The 15,915-nt window shown below is 52.1% G+C and overlaps 2 protein-coding genes across 5 annotated transcripts in view; one reads left to right on the forward strand and one right to left on the reverse strand.

Moving 5' to 3' along the window:
• Neurl4 (neuralized E3 ubiquitin protein ligase 4) overlaps positions 1 to 10,790 on the reverse strand; it is an 11,856-nt gene extending 1,066 nt beyond the window's left edge. The window contains exons 1-27 of one of the 3 annotated variants that reach the window (XM_023723337.1): positions 10,433 to 10,714; positions 9,133 to 9,574; positions 8,424 to 8,722; positions 8,146 to 8,257; positions 7,966 to 8,054; positions 7,395 to 7,467; positions 7,007 to 7,271; positions 6,577 to 6,758; positions 6,198 to 6,283; positions 5,913 to 6,003; positions 5,614 to 5,812; positions 5,457 to 5,533; positions 5,291 to 5,369; positions 4,776 to 4,951; positions 4,558 to 4,689; positions 4,086 to 4,231; positions 3,788 to 4,012; positions 3,589 to 3,687; positions 3,337 to 3,498; positions 3,005 to 3,169; positions 2,230 to 2,388; positions 1,702 to 1,881; positions 1,500 to 1,587; positions 1,295 to 1,402; positions 1,002 to 1,146; positions 721 to 833; positions 468 to 633 (exon numbers count right to left, since the gene is read on the reverse strand). In XM_023723337.1, coding sequence (XP_023579105.1) covers positions 468 to 633; positions 721 to 833; positions 1,002 to 1,146; positions 1,295 to 1,402; positions 1,500 to 1,587; positions 1,702 to 1,881; positions 2,230 to 2,388; positions 3,005 to 3,169; positions 3,337 to 3,498; positions 3,589 to 3,687; positions 3,788 to 4,012; positions 4,086 to 4,231; positions 4,558 to 4,689; positions 4,776 to 4,951; positions 5,291 to 5,369; positions 5,457 to 5,533; positions 5,614 to 5,812; positions 5,913 to 6,003; positions 6,198 to 6,283; positions 6,577 to 6,758; positions 7,007 to 7,271; positions 7,395 to 7,467; positions 7,966 to 8,054; positions 8,146 to 8,257; positions 8,424 to 8,722; positions 9,133 to 9,574; positions 10,433 to 10,714 — 4,340 coding nt within the window. Of the gene's footprint in view, positions 1 to 467; positions 634 to 720; positions 834 to 1,001; positions 1,147 to 1,294; positions 1,403 to 1,499; positions 1,588 to 1,701; positions 1,882 to 2,229; positions 2,389 to 3,004; positions 3,170 to 3,336; positions 3,499 to 3,588; positions 3,688 to 3,787; positions 4,013 to 4,085; positions 4,232 to 4,557; positions 4,690 to 4,775; positions 4,952 to 5,290; positions 5,370 to 5,456; positions 5,534 to 5,613; positions 5,813 to 5,912; positions 6,076 to 6,197; positions 6,284 to 6,576; positions 6,759 to 7,006; positions 7,272 to 7,394; positions 7,468 to 7,965; positions 8,055 to 8,145; positions 8,258 to 8,423; positions 8,723 to 9,132; positions 9,575 to 10,432 lie in introns of all 3 variants that reach the window. The other 2 variants (XM_023723336.1, XM_012516272.2) reach the window with 2 other exon arrangements.
• Positions 10,791 to 12,219: 1,429 nt separating this feature from the next.
• Positions 12,220 to 15,903, forward strand: LOC101567110. Of its 2 annotated transcripts, none has more exons than XM_023723383.1 (9): positions 12,220 to 12,313; positions 12,611 to 12,687; positions 13,023 to 13,130; positions 13,238 to 13,309; positions 13,529 to 13,617; positions 13,713 to 13,964; positions 14,660 to 14,818; positions 15,476 to 15,644; positions 15,745 to 15,903. In XM_023723383.1, exons 1-9 carry the CDS (start codon positions 12,245 to 12,247, stop codon positions 15,746 to 15,748), a joined length of 999 nt encoding a protein of 332 aa, XP_023579151.1. In that variant the 5' UTR covers positions 12,220 to 12,244; the 3' UTR covers positions 15,749 to 15,903. The 2 variants fall into 2 exon arrangements, with proteins under 2 accessions (XP_023579151.1, XP_023579152.1); XM_023723384.1 differs by having other exon boundaries at positions 12,220 to 12,308; positions 12,606 to 12,687.
• Positions 15,904 to 15,915: the final 12 nt, after the last annotated feature.

Genomic DNA, 15,915 nt, shown 5'->3' on the forward strand with positions numbered 1-15,915 from the left:
ATTATATTTTGTTTTTTGTTTTTTTTTTCTTTTTTTTCTTTTTTTTTTCTACAGTTTTATTGTTAAACAGATAGCAATGAGACAGTTTCAAATCAAATCGGAAGTACAGTTTCAACAAATAATACACTGCATATAGTCTTCTTAGTGGTTAATTGCTGTAAGCTTGTTCTAAGTCGGTGCTTTAGACCACTGAGCCATCTCACCAGCCCTCCTTGAACTTTTTAAAATTTTGAGACAGGGTTTTGCTAAGTCATTAAATTGCCCAGGTTCCTTTGTTCTTTCACTAAAACAGCTTGTGCTAAGTGGTATATGTTCAATGAATAAATGAGGAATGGACTCAGGTGTTGAATCAGCAGCTAGCAAGCAAGGATGGAAAAAATGCTGGTGCACAAATCATGTCCACCCTAGAGGCCCTGGGGTCCCCTCCAGGTCTGATTCCCCAAAGCATTTCAGTCCTGTGTACTCACTGCACTTTGGAGGCCAGGGTCTCAGCCCCAGCATATTGAAGGGATGGAGAAAGCAGCACTGGAGGGGGCTGCTCTTCCCGGGGAGGTGCACAGTTTTCACCAGGCTCCTCAAATCCCACCCCAGTCTCTCCCTTCAAGGGCCGGCAGCTCAAAATAGAGGCAGTACCTAGGACGACAACATGATCAGGGCAGGCCTTGTGAGTCCTCCCTTCAGGTCCAGCATTTCCTATCTCTCCCTGTTGTTCCATAGTACCTGCTCCCAGCTCCCCTCGGTCCAGCACCCTCCGTACAGCTGCCACATTGCTCCCATGATATGCCATGTGCCACTTCTTGGTTAGTGTCCCAGCTTCCAGGCGAGGATTCACCCTAGAAGGAAGAGAAGGCAAACAGCACAATGGTCACTGGCTCCATGTATCCCATTTTCTATCATTTTTTTTGCCTGCGTGCGCGCACACACACACACAAACTTGAAATTCTTCTTTCTTAAGGGAAAGAACAGTTAAAGAGAAATGCCTGACCATGACCCCTATGTACCTGAGGTTGAACCTGCACCAACCAAAGGGTAGAGCATATTCCCGGGGCGGCTCCCCTCTTCGTCTGTGGGCCTCATCCCCTCGAAGCTTCCGGCAAGACTCACAGTAGCACAGGCTACGCTTCGGTGGAGGCATGAAATAATCCTCTGCGGGACAGTGAATGGCAGGTTTGGTGCTGACTCCCACCCTTGTCTCAACCATGCTGCTGCTCTCAAGCTGCCTCCAGGGCTCTGGACATGGCCTTGGCCTGCTCGTGGGAATAAAGTGGGTGGGTTCTGAAGGACTGGGACTCACCAGGAAGCAACAGCAGTTCTTGGAAGCGGGAGCAAAGGGCATGGTACTCGCAGCTCTTTAAAGGGCTAGCAGCAGGTGGTGGACCCCAGCACACACTCTCCTTGATACCTGAAGGAGCAGAGGGGTCACAGGTCTCAGGACCTGGGGCTAGAAAGATGGGAGTAGGGGAGTGGGGTAAGATGGTGGTCCTTTTGGGGTGGCGCACCATCCACCACGTCAGCTTTTTCCATGTCCCCTTGAGTTCCAGCACTCTTTCCACTGGCAGCTCCTGGTTCAGGGCTCACGATTGTCACCTGTAGGGGAGGGGAGTAATCAGCCATCAGCCGCCACAGCCTGGTGATTCCTTCTGTGCACCAAACTCCTCAATCTCCCGGGCACTTCCTCCTTTCCATCTCCATTGCACTGACCTGCTCACACTGCCCATAGAGATCCACAAGAGCATGGCAGGGCTGGGGCACATCTGGCACAGCTACCCCTTGGTCCACCCCATTGACATGGAGATGTAGTCCCCCAGCATTGTCTATCCGCAGTCCCAAGATGGTACCTTCAGGACATGTGTCCAAATTTGGCCCAAACTTCTCACAGATCTGGAAGGAGAGACCAACTGTTTTCCAGACATGAGACTCCCACAATCAGCGGCCTTTCTTTCCTCTGCTCCTAGTTGCTAGTGCCTGGGCTTTGTCTCTAACTTGCTTACTGTCTAGCTTCTACCTCCACTTTAGTTACCTGCTCATTTATCCTCCAATTATAACATGGGTAATGTCAGAGGCACAAGAGCAAGAGGCAGGCCTGAGACCAGGTAATGACACTCACACCTGTGCCTGTCCACTCCCTTCAGATCTATGTGCCTATTCCCAGGACCAAGTTCCACAACTCCCTTTGGGCCAGCCCCTCCCTACTCAGAAGCCTGGCCTTTTCTTTGACTCCCCACTCACTTTGAGACCATTGTGGAAAATACCATGGCCCCGCAGCAGCCATGCTGCCCGTTTGAGGGCACAAGCAGAAGCAGGAAAGTTAAGCCTCTCAGGTGGGCAGGTGATGACTCCAAGGACAAGGGAAGACGTCCACTGTCGGTTCAGAAAATCTATCCGCACCTGCAGAAGGAAGTGTACTACAATCACAGTCTCCTAGGCAGAGATGCCAACTTACCCAGCTGAATCAGCCTCCTCCCCAGCTAGAGAGGGAATACTACAGCTTCTAGAGTGTGGCCTGGACTCTTGCCCTTCCTGATGTTTCAACAGATCAGGAACTATAAACTCACACATTTCCTTCCTCTGTGTGTGTATGTGTATGTGTGTGTGTGTGTGTGTGTGTGTGTGTGTGTGTGTGTGTTGGAACACAGGGTACTGCACATGTGAGACAAGCACTGTTCGACTGAGCTACAGCCCCATCCTCTCCCTCCCACTTTTTTTTTTTTAATTTTACTTATTTATTTATGTATGTGTGTGTGTGGCCAGCTCAGCCCACCAGGGGGCGGGGCTGGCTGGCATGTGGTGCTGGGGGATTGAACTGCGATCCCTGTGCTTTTGCTAAGTTTGTTCTAAGTAGGTGCTTTAGACCACTGAGCCATCTCACCAGCCCCTCCCTCCCACTTTGAACCTTGGTTCCCAGTTCACTGTGCTATATCTTCTAGTTTATAGCAGAAAAGCCCTCTTCAGGAGGGTTGGCACTGTCATCCCGAGGAAGAATTGGGAAGTTGGCGAGGCATACCTGGACCAGTAGCTGGGGCACCAGGGGCTGGCTGATGACAACGATGCCCTGATTGTAGCTAGCCACTCGTGTGGCAGTGCGGTTCTCATTGGACAAGAGAATATTCTTCCCGTGGTTCTCCAAGAACTCAAGGACTGTGGGCATTATACCCATTTGATTCTGGCCCTGATGTGGAGAGAGTGAGCTGTACCAGGGACTTGACAGGCCTGTCCCACCCTGATGGCATGTACATAAAGCTCAAGTATCAGCCTTTACCAGACCGCTGGAGAACCTGACACCCAATGGCAAACTGCCCATCCACATGCCAAGCAGGCCGTGCTGCAGCCTCTTACTCCCAATCCAGGTTCCACGCTCTCGTCATCCTCCTCGCCCTCACTGCCAGTGTCTGAGCTGGGGGAAGGAGGTTGAGTGATTTCTGGCTCCTCCAGCCTCGTGGAACTGACAATGGACACACTGCGTACTGGCCCATATAGATCCAACACAGCCCACACGTTCTAGGGACACAAAACCCAGGCAGTCAGAGATCAGCACATGACCTCCACAAAGAACTCACACTCAGAACCCAAGGCAGTTCTTGAGTCTACCTTGGCAATCCCAGTGGCCGCAGGCCCCATATCCTCTCCATCTACCAGGATATGCATTGTGTCATCTGCCCCCCGACGAATGCCAACACGGCTTCCAACCTACATCCAAGTGGGACAAAGTCAGATGTTCAGTTCACCTCTCTCTGCTCTTTTAACCCCCCAACCCTGCCCATCATTGCCCTGGAGACAGCTGTTTTACCCCCAGCCTCTCAAGGTTCCAGCCATAGTTCATCCTCTGGAGCTGCCCGTCACGCCTCACTTCACTGCTAGATACCATCCAGGTGGTCTTAGTCCGGAGTTCTGGCAGGGTAGGAGGTAGCCCAGGCCCACCACCTGCTCCAGGCCCCATCTCCCCTGGCATTAATGTGGTCAGCCCCAGCCGGAGGGAACCTGCCCACTTCTCATCCAGCTCTTCCACTTTCACCTATGAGATAAAATATTACTAGCTGGCCCTGTCTTGTGGGCCAACAACCCCCCATTGCATCCCTACAGCCCACCTCAAAAACTTCCTCGGCCTTGAGCTCTTTGGTGCTGAAAACAAGGCCATGGGCATAGCCAATTGCACGTACTGCCCTTGTGCCATCCTCCTCCAGAGTGACATTCTTACCACAAGTACTGTGGAATCGGTGAGCCACGCCAGCCACTACAGACAGATGGTCAGAGAAAGATAGGATTAGGACAAGAAGCTTCAGATGGAATGTAGAGCAAAACTTTGCAATGAAATAGAAATGGACACTGAAGTGCCATGTGTCTTTACTCCTCAACAACTCTTAAAATGTCATCACAGCATGACTCATTTCCAAACCTGGGATGCCCAACACGTGTTATGCTGGTTCCTGGGTGGCAGGAAAGCATCCAGGCTGTGTCTCAGGTGTAACCTCCCTTTCTGAATGCTTGCTGAGAGGAGCCTTTCCTCTCCTATAACCAGCAGCATCTTTGAATAGAATCCCTTAGGCCCACAGCAGGCACCTGGGGAATGCAGAGGGAAGGATTTCTCAGTGGCTGTGTTGCTGGTTGCCAGGCTGTTATCCATGGGGCCAGTGGCATTGGTGATGGATACTTGGACACACTGACCGTAGAGATCCACGACAGCATACACATCTGCATAGAAAAGGAAGGGGTCAGAATCCTGAGAGCCCAGGCAGTCTGAGCTGAGGACACCTGGCCAGAAGCCACAGAGCAGTCACCTTTACCCGGAGGCAAGCCTGAGCAGGCAGCGCCTTGGTCCTGGCCATTGATGAAGTAGTGCAGGTCGCCCTTGGCAGTTCGCATCATGCCAATGCGTGCACCTGTGCCCAGTGCATCCAGGTCACACCCATAGTTGTTGCGCATTGTGTTACCATCTTGCATGATGGCTGTGCCACTGGGGAGACAACAGAAGGGGTGAGTTCACCCCTCAGTTTCAATCCCACACTGGCCCACATTCAGTCTCTGCCTGTCCGAACCCTCCAGTGTCCTGGACGTGGAGAAGGTGTCTTGATCTAAGTCTGAGGTCCCATCCTGTCTCCTTTATAACTGGCAGCTCGCCAGAGATGAGCAGAAATTCCTCTAAGAGAAGATGAAACCCCTATAGGCAAAATAGAACTGTCCAGGATTGAATAGAGGGCAGCAAGAGCCCCTAGGTCTGCCACTGCCTGGGACCACCACAGGCCTAAACCCTGATTTCAGCCAGCCAAACCCACCCCACCAAGCTAGTCCTGACCTCAGCATCCACGTATCATAGTCAATATCTGTCATGGTGTTGGGGAACTCCAGGTCTTCAGGCCGGATGGCAGTCACTCCTAGGAGGAAGCAGAGGGAGTCAGAGCCCCCCTACAGGCCACAGGCCACAGGTATCCAGCACACAACCCACATAGCTGCCACCTCACCAGCCTCAATGGAGCCTGACCAGCGGTCTACCATCTTCTGAATGACAATCTCAAATAGCTCTCCATCTCGCAGAGCCCTGCCAAGAGAGTAGTGGTCAATGAGGCCCTAACTTAGGTAGCAGTAAGACAGCAAACACATGAAAGTCCAGAAACTGACCGGTTGGAAATGACAATGGCATCATTGAACTCGCTACGGCAGTTGTGGCGGAGTGCAGTGCGGCCCCCGTTAGTGATGACCGCATTACTGCCATGCAGCTGGTGGAATCGCAGGTCAGAGCCTCCTGCCCCTGAGGATGGGGAACTTGGAGATACCTGGTTGTTCCCTTCAGGGAGTGGCTCAGGAACTGGGGGCACCTCTGCAAAAGTGGACATTACCCACTAGGATTAGGTCTCTGGGTATCTCCCTAGCCTTCCAAGGCCACTGTAACCCCCTGCCCCAACAGACCCTGGCCTCACCCACGTCGTCCACAATGGTGGCCTGGGCCGCCTGGCCATAGAGATCAACGACAGCATAGACACCCGGGGGCACATTCCAGGCAGCAGGACCCTGAGTCATTCCATTGACAAAGAAGTGAAGAGTCCCGTCCTCCCGCCGCACCACGCCCACCGTGTCCCCTGCCTTGGAAGAAGGGGGGCTGGAGTGAGGAGTCAGGCAGAGTTCCTGCCTGGGATGGTCCTGCATTCACCCCTCCTTGCCAGCTCCCTGACTGCTGCAACCAGGCACTGCACCCTCTCTCCCACCTTGAGGCGGTCCAGATTGTGCCCATATTCATCTAAGATGGTTGTTCCATTGTGCATCACACCATTGCCAGTCATCATCCAGGTCCCTAAAGGGACAAGGAGAAACATGAAGTGAGAGGAAAGCAGAAGTAGTCTTTATATACTATGTATATAACCCATGCTGATAGCCCACTCTGTCTTTTCTAAGATTTGGCTTTCTTCTCAGTGAGATAAGAAAACTACAGTCGCCAAGGCTGCCAGACTCTACCCTCATGGCCTCCTTAACCACTGGATAGATCAAGGCAAGTGTGCTAAGAAAGGGACTGAAGAACAAAGACCAGGGCTGCAGGGATAGCTTCTGCTCCAGGACCCTATCCCAGCCCTGCCCTTGGGAGCTCACCAGAGCGCAAGTTGGTCATGGTGGAGGGCAACTGGAGGTAGGCAGGGTTGTGGGTAGTAACTCCAATCTCAATGGAGCCAGCCCATTTGTCCACCATCTTGTCAATGCGCACCTGGAATACTTCTCCGTCCCGCAGTGCTCTGCTGCTCAGCACCACACCATGATTGAAGTCATCAGTGGCACTGAGGACATAGCAAGTGGAGACTTAGATCCCAACACACACTCCAAGTGTGCTGAGGCTTAGTCTAGCAACACTTGGACTGTTGCCCGTTGCCCCAAGCCAACCAACCAGACCTTACACTTCCAGAAGTTTCTGAACGAACTTTTTGCCCAGGACTCCCTAGACCAGACTCCCTCTACCTCCCTTGTCTCCACCCTTCAATCCCATTACAGTCCCTTCTGCAGTTTCTCTCCACCCCATGGGCCATACTGGGGCCTCAAGGCAGTGCGTCCCTCGTGGGTAATGGCTGCCTTCTGCCCACAGTTGGGGTGAAAGAGCAGACGTTCAGGTTCTGCTTGGGCAGCAGGAGCAGCACGGCGGAGAGCACCCTCAGGAGACAGTGCCCGCAGAATGGCATTGTTCCGGCGAAGACGGTCACTGTGGTTGTTGTTGTGGACAATGGTCACCTTCACAGCCATCCCATACAAGTCCACTACACCATATACCACTGGAGGTGTCAATGGAGTAGCCACACCTGTGAGAGAGGAAAATGGGGTGTGCAGTCAAAAACGAAAGCAAGCAACAGAGAGGATGGAAGATAAAGTCCAGATCCAACTGAGAGTCCCGGGCCAATAGCCTTCTCTAAATGTTCCCTTACCTTGATCAATGCCATTAATGAAAAAGTGGAGGGCAGAGTTGGACTTCCTTGTGAGACCAATATGGTCACCTTCCTAGTGACAGCAGAAAAGTAGTTCAGTACAGAATCTAGCCATAGTCAGGCTCCAGAGCAGCCCCAAGGCCTTCCCACTATCCTATTCCCCAGAGGACCTGCTCCCAAAGGTATGCATGCAAGTCTAAGACCAGCCCAAATGATGGGCAGGGCATGTTCCCAGTCCCGGTTTTCTAGTTAGAAGAATTCTCACATATCCTAAATGCTCAATGTAAGTTAGTGAATAAGTTACATCATCATATAAGCATCAATTTCCTTACATCTATGTAATTGCTATAGAGATTTCGTAGCATGTATGAAGCCATAGGTTGAAACCTAAGCACTAGAAGGAAAAAAATAAAAGTACTACTAATAGGCTTATTGTTGGGCCTGTTCAGGAACTATGCCTTCTCAGAAAGAACCTCATGCAAAGACAAAAGACCTTGAGTTAGATCAAAAGACCACTGCATAGCACCCAGGCAGAGACAGGGTACCCAGCGCTCCCCTGGAACTGCCCCACCTGTAGCTCATCCAGACTGAATTCACAATATTCCCGGCGGGTCCCCTTGCCGTTGGTCAGGATCCCACAGCCACTCATCATGATGGTGCCTGGACAAAGGTAGACACCTGCTTAGGATGTGGTCCTCCTTCCCTTCAGCAACCTCAGGCTTGTGTCCTGACCCCTGCCTGGGGCTGGTACCTGACTGGAGGTTGGTCATGGTGGCTGGATACTCCAGGTTGTTAGGGTTGTGGGTAGTGACACCAATCTCGATGGAGCCTGACCACTTATCTACGAGCTTGTCAATGCGGATCTGGGGTTGAATGACAGCAAGTAAAGGAACAGGAACTTAAGTGCAGAGAAGGGACCCTCGTTCAGCCTTTCTTCCCCTGGCCCCAGCCTCCTATCATCCATCAAAGATTGAGCCTCATCTTTAGCTTCCAGAGGGGTAGCCAATCAGACCTCAGGGTCTTGCATACCTCAAACATCTCATTGTCCCGAAGCGGGCGGTTGGTCATGACAACTCCATTATTGAATTCATCGAGAGGCCTCCGGCGCTCAGCTGTCTTATTATTGTTGCTAAGTTTGATAAGAGTCCCACACTTCTCATGAAAGAGCAGGGCATCATTGGAAGTAAGGATGGGCGAAGTGGCAGTACCGCTAGATCCCAGCCCATCTCCTGCTGGTGGTGAGCTCAGGTTCACATTCAAGAGCCCCCCATTGTAAGCAGACAGGATGGCATTGCTCACCACCTCAGAGAGCTCCATGCTGGCAAAGTCTACAGTAGAACAAAGAAAGAAAACCAAGGTAAGGCTCTATCTGGTTAGGTACCCTCTCTTCCTACCCCTCTCTTGGGGTCCCTCCCTAGCCCACTTAACTGCCCAAGCCCCTTCCCAGAGCATCTCCCAAAACCTCACCCCTATGTGATTCAAGGCTTAGGAAATGCCTCTGGCTGGACCTGCACTAGGGACACTATGAAGGCTGAGTCCCAGTAGGGCAGGAGAGGAATAAAGATTCCACCCTGCTTCAGCCATAGCCAGGAGACATTTTTCTTTAGCCCGTTTTCCCTGGCAACAGGCTCAGGGGTCTGAATCGCCCTACCTGCCCAACCTGGATCTTCACTTTTGCCATTTCTACAGCTGCCCTCCCTGCCCCATCCCTCCACCAAGGCCCTAGCTGTGCTCTCACCTTCATCTCCAGAGGTACCCTGTTCGGCCAAGGCAGAATCTTCAGGGGGTGCTGAGGGCTCAAGGGGAGTTGACGGGATGGGAGGAGGACTGAAGCCCGGCTCTGGGGGGAGCACAGTGATCTGGGTGCACTTGCCATAGAGGTCCACGACAGCCCAGACACGAGCAGGCAGGCCTGTGGCAGCCACACCACAATCACGTCCATTCACCCATAGCCGCAGCTCCCCAGCAGCTGTTCTCTCCACACCCACTCGGTCCCCTTCGCCAAGCTGGTCCAGGTCCTGTCCATACTCCTCAAGCACAGAACGTCCATCCTTCAGCACCGAGCAGCCCGACACTACCCATGAGCCCCCCTTTAACCCTGTGGCACTGCTTGGGAAGTCCAGCACACTGGGATCCAACGCAGTCACCCCAATCTCAATGGAACCACTCCAAGAGTTGACCTGTGTTGGGGGTGGTGGACAAATTTCAGGGTGGGTCATCACTGGGGTCTCCTAACACTAGGAAACATTCAACACACCACTGTATCACCTCTCACCACCTTAGGCACTACCTACAAATACAGACCCAAAAGTCATTTTCTAGACCCCACCTCAGCAATTATTTGGGCCCACTGTCCCCTAGCAACTCTGCACTGTATTTTGGTGCACAGTAGTTACCACACTACTCTTTTTTCCACCAAGCAGGTTAAACTCCCTAGTTCCAGCTTCCTATCCCTTCCAATCTTCCATATTTTCTGTGGTTCTTCAAACACCTCAATGCACACACTATGTCCACATTGCCTTCTCTAGTTTGTCACTCTCTTCCCCAGCCCAACTCTCTCCTAGATTCAGACTCCACCCAAATTGACTTTCCTCCCAAATTCCTTCCCTGTGAGCCAAGTCATACACACACCTCTTTCCCTGAGTATTTCAGCTCATCCATCATTTTGGCTCTTCCTCAAAGTATGTCCTTCAAAGCTTTGTCCCTTCCTCGATATCTCTCCCCATTTCTTAACACATCTGACATCACCTCCATCCCCTCAAAATTGTGTCAGGGGGCCCATCCCGCAGCTGTTCTGATGGGTGGGCCCCCATGTCCTTTTCTTGCTTCAGAGTCTTTAGTACACTCAGGCTCTCTCTGACTTCTCCGGATTGAATGTTTCTGAATCATTTTCTTTTTGCCCAGGCCTTCGCGCCCTACAGTCTGTCGGTTCCCTTTCAGAACCCGGTGATGTGAGCTATCTTGAGGCCCTACCACATTTCCCTCTGGTTCCCTCCCACTACCCTCCACATTTCAGTTCCGCCGGCCCAGCTCTGCACCTTGCGATCAATGCGGACAGTGAAGACGCGTCCATCGCGCAAGGGTTCCCGGCTCAACACCAGCCCATGGTTAAACTCCTGGCCCGGCTGCTGCCGCCGTGCTGTACGCCCACAGGCCGACAGGCTCACCAAACGCCCAGTGCGCGGGTGCAGCTCCCCAACGCTGCCGAGACCCCCGTTGGACCCCGGGCCTGGGCCGCTGCCGCCAGGGCCCCCACCCCCGCCTGGCCCTGGCCCGGGGCCTCCCCCAGACCCCCCACTCCCACCCGACCCCGCCGCCATCGCCACTGACACCGGGGCCGCGCGACAGCCGCGCTTGGCGGCACCGTGGCAACCGCGGAGGACAGACACCCTGAGGGAATACGACCGGGGGCTGAGGCCAGATATGCTTTACGGCAGTGCCAGGCAATGAAGCATCCCGGGCTAGGGAACTAAAGACTACCACGGTGGGAACAGAAGGACGACGGGGTCGGGAAGGCTAGCTTTACGGCAAGACCAGATGGGGGCGTGGTTCCGAGAGGGAAGAGTAGAGCAGGGAGCTTTTGCGACAGAGGAAGGAACTCCTGCCGCAGGCATCTTTACGACGGACTGGTGCAGGCGCCCGTACTTGCTTTGCGACAGAGACACCTGCAATCCCGCCGCCAACAGGGGAAGCGACACCTTAAAAAGTATTCACTTTACGACAACAGCAGGGCGTCTTCGTGCCACACGCTTTAGAACGGTAGTAAGTGGGGGATCTAGAAGGTGTAGAGAAGACAGCTTTGTAAATGAGCTTCTGACCCGGGAGATGGCTCAGTGGAATAAGCGCTTCCCTGGCAAGCGCAAGGGCCTGAGTTCAATCCCCGGTTCCACAAAAAAAATAGATAAATAAAAAACAAATGAGCTTCTGTCCCACAACGCGACAGAGGAAGTTTGGGGATTCAAGTCAATCCCACTTGATTCAATCAAACTCTTTAGGCTTGATTTAGGAAGCTGAGACAGCAAGATCGCCCGAGTTCGATGTCAGCCTGAACTACACAGTTAAAGGCCAGCCTCAACTGCATAGCAAGACCCTCGCTAAAAAAAAAAAGGAAAAGGAAAAGATTTAAAATAAAGCCACAGGGCTGGGGAGATAGCTCAGTGGTCTAAGCGCCTACCTGGTAAGCGCAAGGACCAGGGTTGGATCCCCGATAGGATATGCCATGCTGGCCCTTGAACGCCGAGGTGGCCCTGAGACTGGGCGTGGAGGTGCACGCCTGTTAATCCCAGCGCTGGGGAAGCTGAGACAGAAGGATCACTATGAGTTTGAGCTGCCTAGCGAGACCCTGTACCAAATAGATAAATAAAATAATTTTTTTTTAAAGCCACAAATAAAGTCCAAAAATTTGGAAGGCAGTTTCAAAGAACGGCACTCATGACTCACAGAGGAAACCCCCAGAGCTAATTCCAAGTTTCCTGTGCTCGGAGTGATATGACGTCACAATCAAGCCTTTTCCACCCACCTCCGGCTCCGGGCTAAGCCTTCTGGCTATGATTGGCTGATTTGTATGATAGTGATGATGGAGAAGGGCGGGAACGAATCGCCAAGACAAAGAAAGGCAGTCTTAGGGTGGAACGACAAAAAAGGAAGGGCGAGTCGCAGGGGCTCACAAACTAATATCCCTATATAGATTTGATTACACCCACCTCAGCTCCAGGGAGCAGTAGGGCTGGGAACCCGCTGGAGTCCGGGCGGCCCCAGACCTCTACGGTGGGGGCGGGGTCCAGGGGCGGGGCTATGTGGCGCTGGGAGGCGGGGGGCGGGGTGGTAGAGAGTGGCCCCTGGGTGGGGCCATGGAGAAGCAGGAGAGGTCGGGAGCTGCTGGCGGCCCTCGGAGGGATTTCCCTAGAGGGACAATGAGGGGAGTAGTCTTGTTTCACGGCTCAGGATCCCCCTCCCACTCCAGGAGTACCAAAATTTATTGTCCTGGTTCCAGCCAGGCTTCCCAGAGGGGAGTGTCCCCAGGTTCTAGGCTCAGTCCGCACCCTGGGGAGTTTGCTGGCTACAGCCTTGGATCCAGCACATCCCCTAGTGGATTCAACACCCCTCATCCTGGAACCAGTCTAAATGCAGTGCCCACCTCTGAGCCTCGGGATCCTAGGATTTACAGTTCAGGGCCCATTCAGGGCTCTGAGTCAACTTCCCTGCACCCCTACAGTTCCTGTGAGGACCAGCCCCGGAGCATCTTGAAACAGAACTGCAGCTTCTTGCAGGAGAAACCCCTCAGTGCAGAGAAGTAAGGGGCCCAGCTTTATTTGCAGATTGGAGGGAGGAGTTAGGCATATAGGAGGGGCGGAGCCGTGAGGGGAAGGGGCCCACTCTGAGAACTGGATATGAGAGTTGGTGGGGGCCATTGGGGAAAAAGTATTATGTCTAGTATAAGGTTCTAACCCTTCAATAGAACAACAGGTACTCACAGTAATATGGTTACCTTTGGGTCTGACCTCATCAATAGCCTCTAGAAGAAAGTGAAGAGCTTCCTAAATGACCGAAATTTTTGAATGAGGGAAATCTAGGAAGAGGGTATCGTTAGGTATTTCCCACCTTCTCTGTGTCCTTGCCCCACCCCAGGAAAAAGTCTCAGCACTGGGATGAGATGAATATCCTGGCCACTCACCATCCTGCTGATAAGGACTATGGTTTTATGAAGGTGGACGAACCCAGCACTCCCTACCACAGGTGCCAAGCTTTTCAGCCTAGATGCTGTTCTCTTTTCTAACAAGGGCCCAGGAGAAGAGGCAGAGAAGCCTCATGCCCACCTCCCAGCACTGTTTTCTCCTCTGCAGACCACAGGACAGTGATGAGGACCTGTCTGTGGGGTCCTCCCTCAAGGTGACCCCTGAAATGCTGGCAGAGAGGTGAGAGTCCTATCAGATCCTTTGGAGCTTGGGATCTTTACTACTTCTCACCTCTGAACTTTAGTCTGAGGCAGTTCTACTTTTTGGACCCACAGTAAGAGGTCCTACAAGTCCTACAAGACCAATCTGTTGGGGTCAACCAGGTTGGCCCCATCTACCATCTGCACCCATTATTGTTTTCTCCTTTCAATACCTTCAACTAGTCTCCCTCCTCTTCAGGTTTGCAACAATGGACAATTTCGTCCCCAAGGTCCTCCAGAACAGTGATAACAAAAGCTCAAGAGCTGCAGACAGCTTTTCCAAGACATGTGAGATGCAGGGCGGGCATGAATAAAAAGGGGAGGCAAATAAACCTTTGCCAAGTTTCTTGTGGGGAAAACCAAGCTCTCACACTGGCCTACAGACTCCAGTGATTTTTACAAGAACCGCAAGAAACACTACAATGAAGGAAAATTCCTCAGGGCTCAGAAAAATATGCCCTCGTATAATGACAAGGACAGTTCCTGGGACAGTGCCAGCATCAGCAGTGGTGGTCAAGGTGTAATAAGGGACCAGGTGCCCAGATCTGCGGAGAGAGGCTGGCCAGGAGCACTGGCTGGAGCTATCAAAGATGAGACTGCTCAGGGAACTGTGAGTGACATCGTAGAAGCCAAAGGTTAGTAGCAATGGGGAGGGGAGTCCTCTCAGAACTTAAAGGGAGTTGTAGTCCAGAGCTTATTCCAGAGCCCACAGTCCATCTGAACTTGCTGTTCCTTACTTCTCCATCATAGTCTGTCTTCTACAGTGCGTATCTTCCTGTAGCTGCCTGACATGGAGGCAGTGCTGGGAAGTGACTCTAGGGTTAAAGGAGGCTGCTGGAGTGGGGTCCCCAGAGAAGACTGGTTAGTGAGGAATAGAAAATGCAAGAATAGAGAGGTTTTTGAAAGTTTTCTAAAACAGGGCAGGGATGGTTAAGAGAAGTAAATGAAGTTGGCCATGGTGGTGCACGCCTAGAATCCTCGGACTCGGGAAACTTTAAAAAAAAAAAAAAAAAGGATCACTGTGACTTTGAGACCAGCCTGGGGTACATAGTGAGAACCTGTCTCAAAAAAACAGAGTAACTGGACATAGTGGCATACACCTACAATCCCAGTAGCCCCTGTAGCCCAAGGCAAGTGGATGATTTTAAGTTGAAGACGAGAACCTGGGCTACAAAAGTGAGCTCAAGGCTAGCCTAAACTGCATAGCGAGATCCTGATGTGAGAGAGAGAGAGAGAGAGAGAGAGAGAGAGAGAGAGAGAGAGAGAGAGAGATCTGAAGTCCTGGGTAAACCAGGTAGCTACAGATGGATTGCTTTGGATCATTCCTTAGATTCCACTACCTGCAGAAACCAGTTCTACCCTGGAAAAGCCCCCATCCTGTTGGAGAAGGAGATTGATCAGCAACGCAAGGAATATTACAACAAAGGAATATACCTGAGGTCTTGCTCCCGCCCAGAACTTGAAGAAGACGCAGATGAGCAGCAGAACAGTGAGAGCCAGGGCAGATGGTCTGTGGGCTGGGAGTCACAACCTTCATCCTATTATACTTCTAGGCTCCATAGGCTTGATCTAAGTCATTGAAAATCCCATAACCCCTGAGATTCATCTATTAGACCACATGGGAGGCCCCTATATGAATCAAAAGACCACTGAGGCCTCCCTGACTGTGACTGTGACGCCATTATAACTGGTTAAGGAGCTGGGAATATACCTCAGTGTCACAACAAACACAAGGTCCTGAGTTCAATTCCCAGTTTTAAAAAAAAGAATGATTAAGGCGTCAGTTTACCATCTCGGTAGGTCTGGCTTTGGGCAAGCTCCCATCTGTCAGCCTCCCAATCCATTTAGGCCAGTGCGGCAGTAACAGGTAGTAAGTGGTCTGTTTAGTGGTCCGGTACTGCCCCCCCCCAAAAAAAAAGCCAGGCATAGTAGAGCATGCTTGTAATCCCAGCACTCTGGGAGGCTGCCTTAAATGGGCTGCCCATTTCAGTTGCCCAAACTGGCTTTGAACCCAAGTTCAAGGCCCATATTATTCAGGAAAGCAACCAGGGAGGCTCTGAAGGGGTTGAGGTGCCCTCTGGCTTGGTATCACCCAAGGCTCTGGGCCTTCTTCCTGATTCCTTTCTGCCTCTCCATCCAACTCCAGATGCTACCATGTCCTCCAGTGACAGTGAATCTCAGGTGGTATCCAGCTGGTATCAGTGGCTGGAAGGCAAGGAGCTGAGCCGCCAAAACTCAGAGAACTCAGAGAGGGAACATGGGAACATCCAGAACCCACCAAGCTGGAACAGGCGCAGATGTGAGCCTGGGCAGAGGTAAGCCATGCCTCCAGGGAGGCAGAGGGGCTGAGTAGGCAGGCTCTAGGGAGTCTGGAGGTCATATGCAAGAAATCCACTAACTCAACCTCTTCTCTAGATGAAATTCGAAGCTCCAGTGGACTCAGGAAGAGGAAACCAGACAAAGGAAAACATAACCAGCTGGGGGTGGGGTAAAGGCAACTTTCCCCTGCCCTTAAAACCCTAGGGGTGGACAATAAAGATAAGAAGAGCAGGAATCTGGTTGCTGCGTATTGGTATTGGTTGTCCA

This window comes from Octodon degus, unplaced genomic scaffold (assembly GCF_000260255.1).
Source record: "Octodon degus isolate 3935 unplaced genomic scaffold, OctDeg1.0 scaffold00098, whole genome shotgun sequence".
Taxonomy (NCBI): Eukaryota; Metazoa; Chordata; class Mammalia; order Rodentia; family Octodontidae; genus Octodon; species Octodon degus.

Excerpts from the sequence above, each read along its gene's own strand:
- LOC101567110 (XM_023723383.1), top strand. The coding sequence starts at position 12,245 with ATGGAGAAGCAGGAGAGGTCGGGAGCTGCTGGCGGCCCTCGGAGGGAT. Across the intron at positions 12,314-12,610 it reads TCCCTAGAGGGACAATGAGG|TCCTGTGAGGACCAGCCCCG; the intron begins GGAGTAGTCTTG and ends CACCCCTACAGT. Across the intron at positions 14,819-15,475 it reads CGCAGATGAGCAGCAGAACA|ATGCTACCATGTCCTCCAGT; the intron begins GTGAGAGCCAGG and ends ATCCAACTCCAG.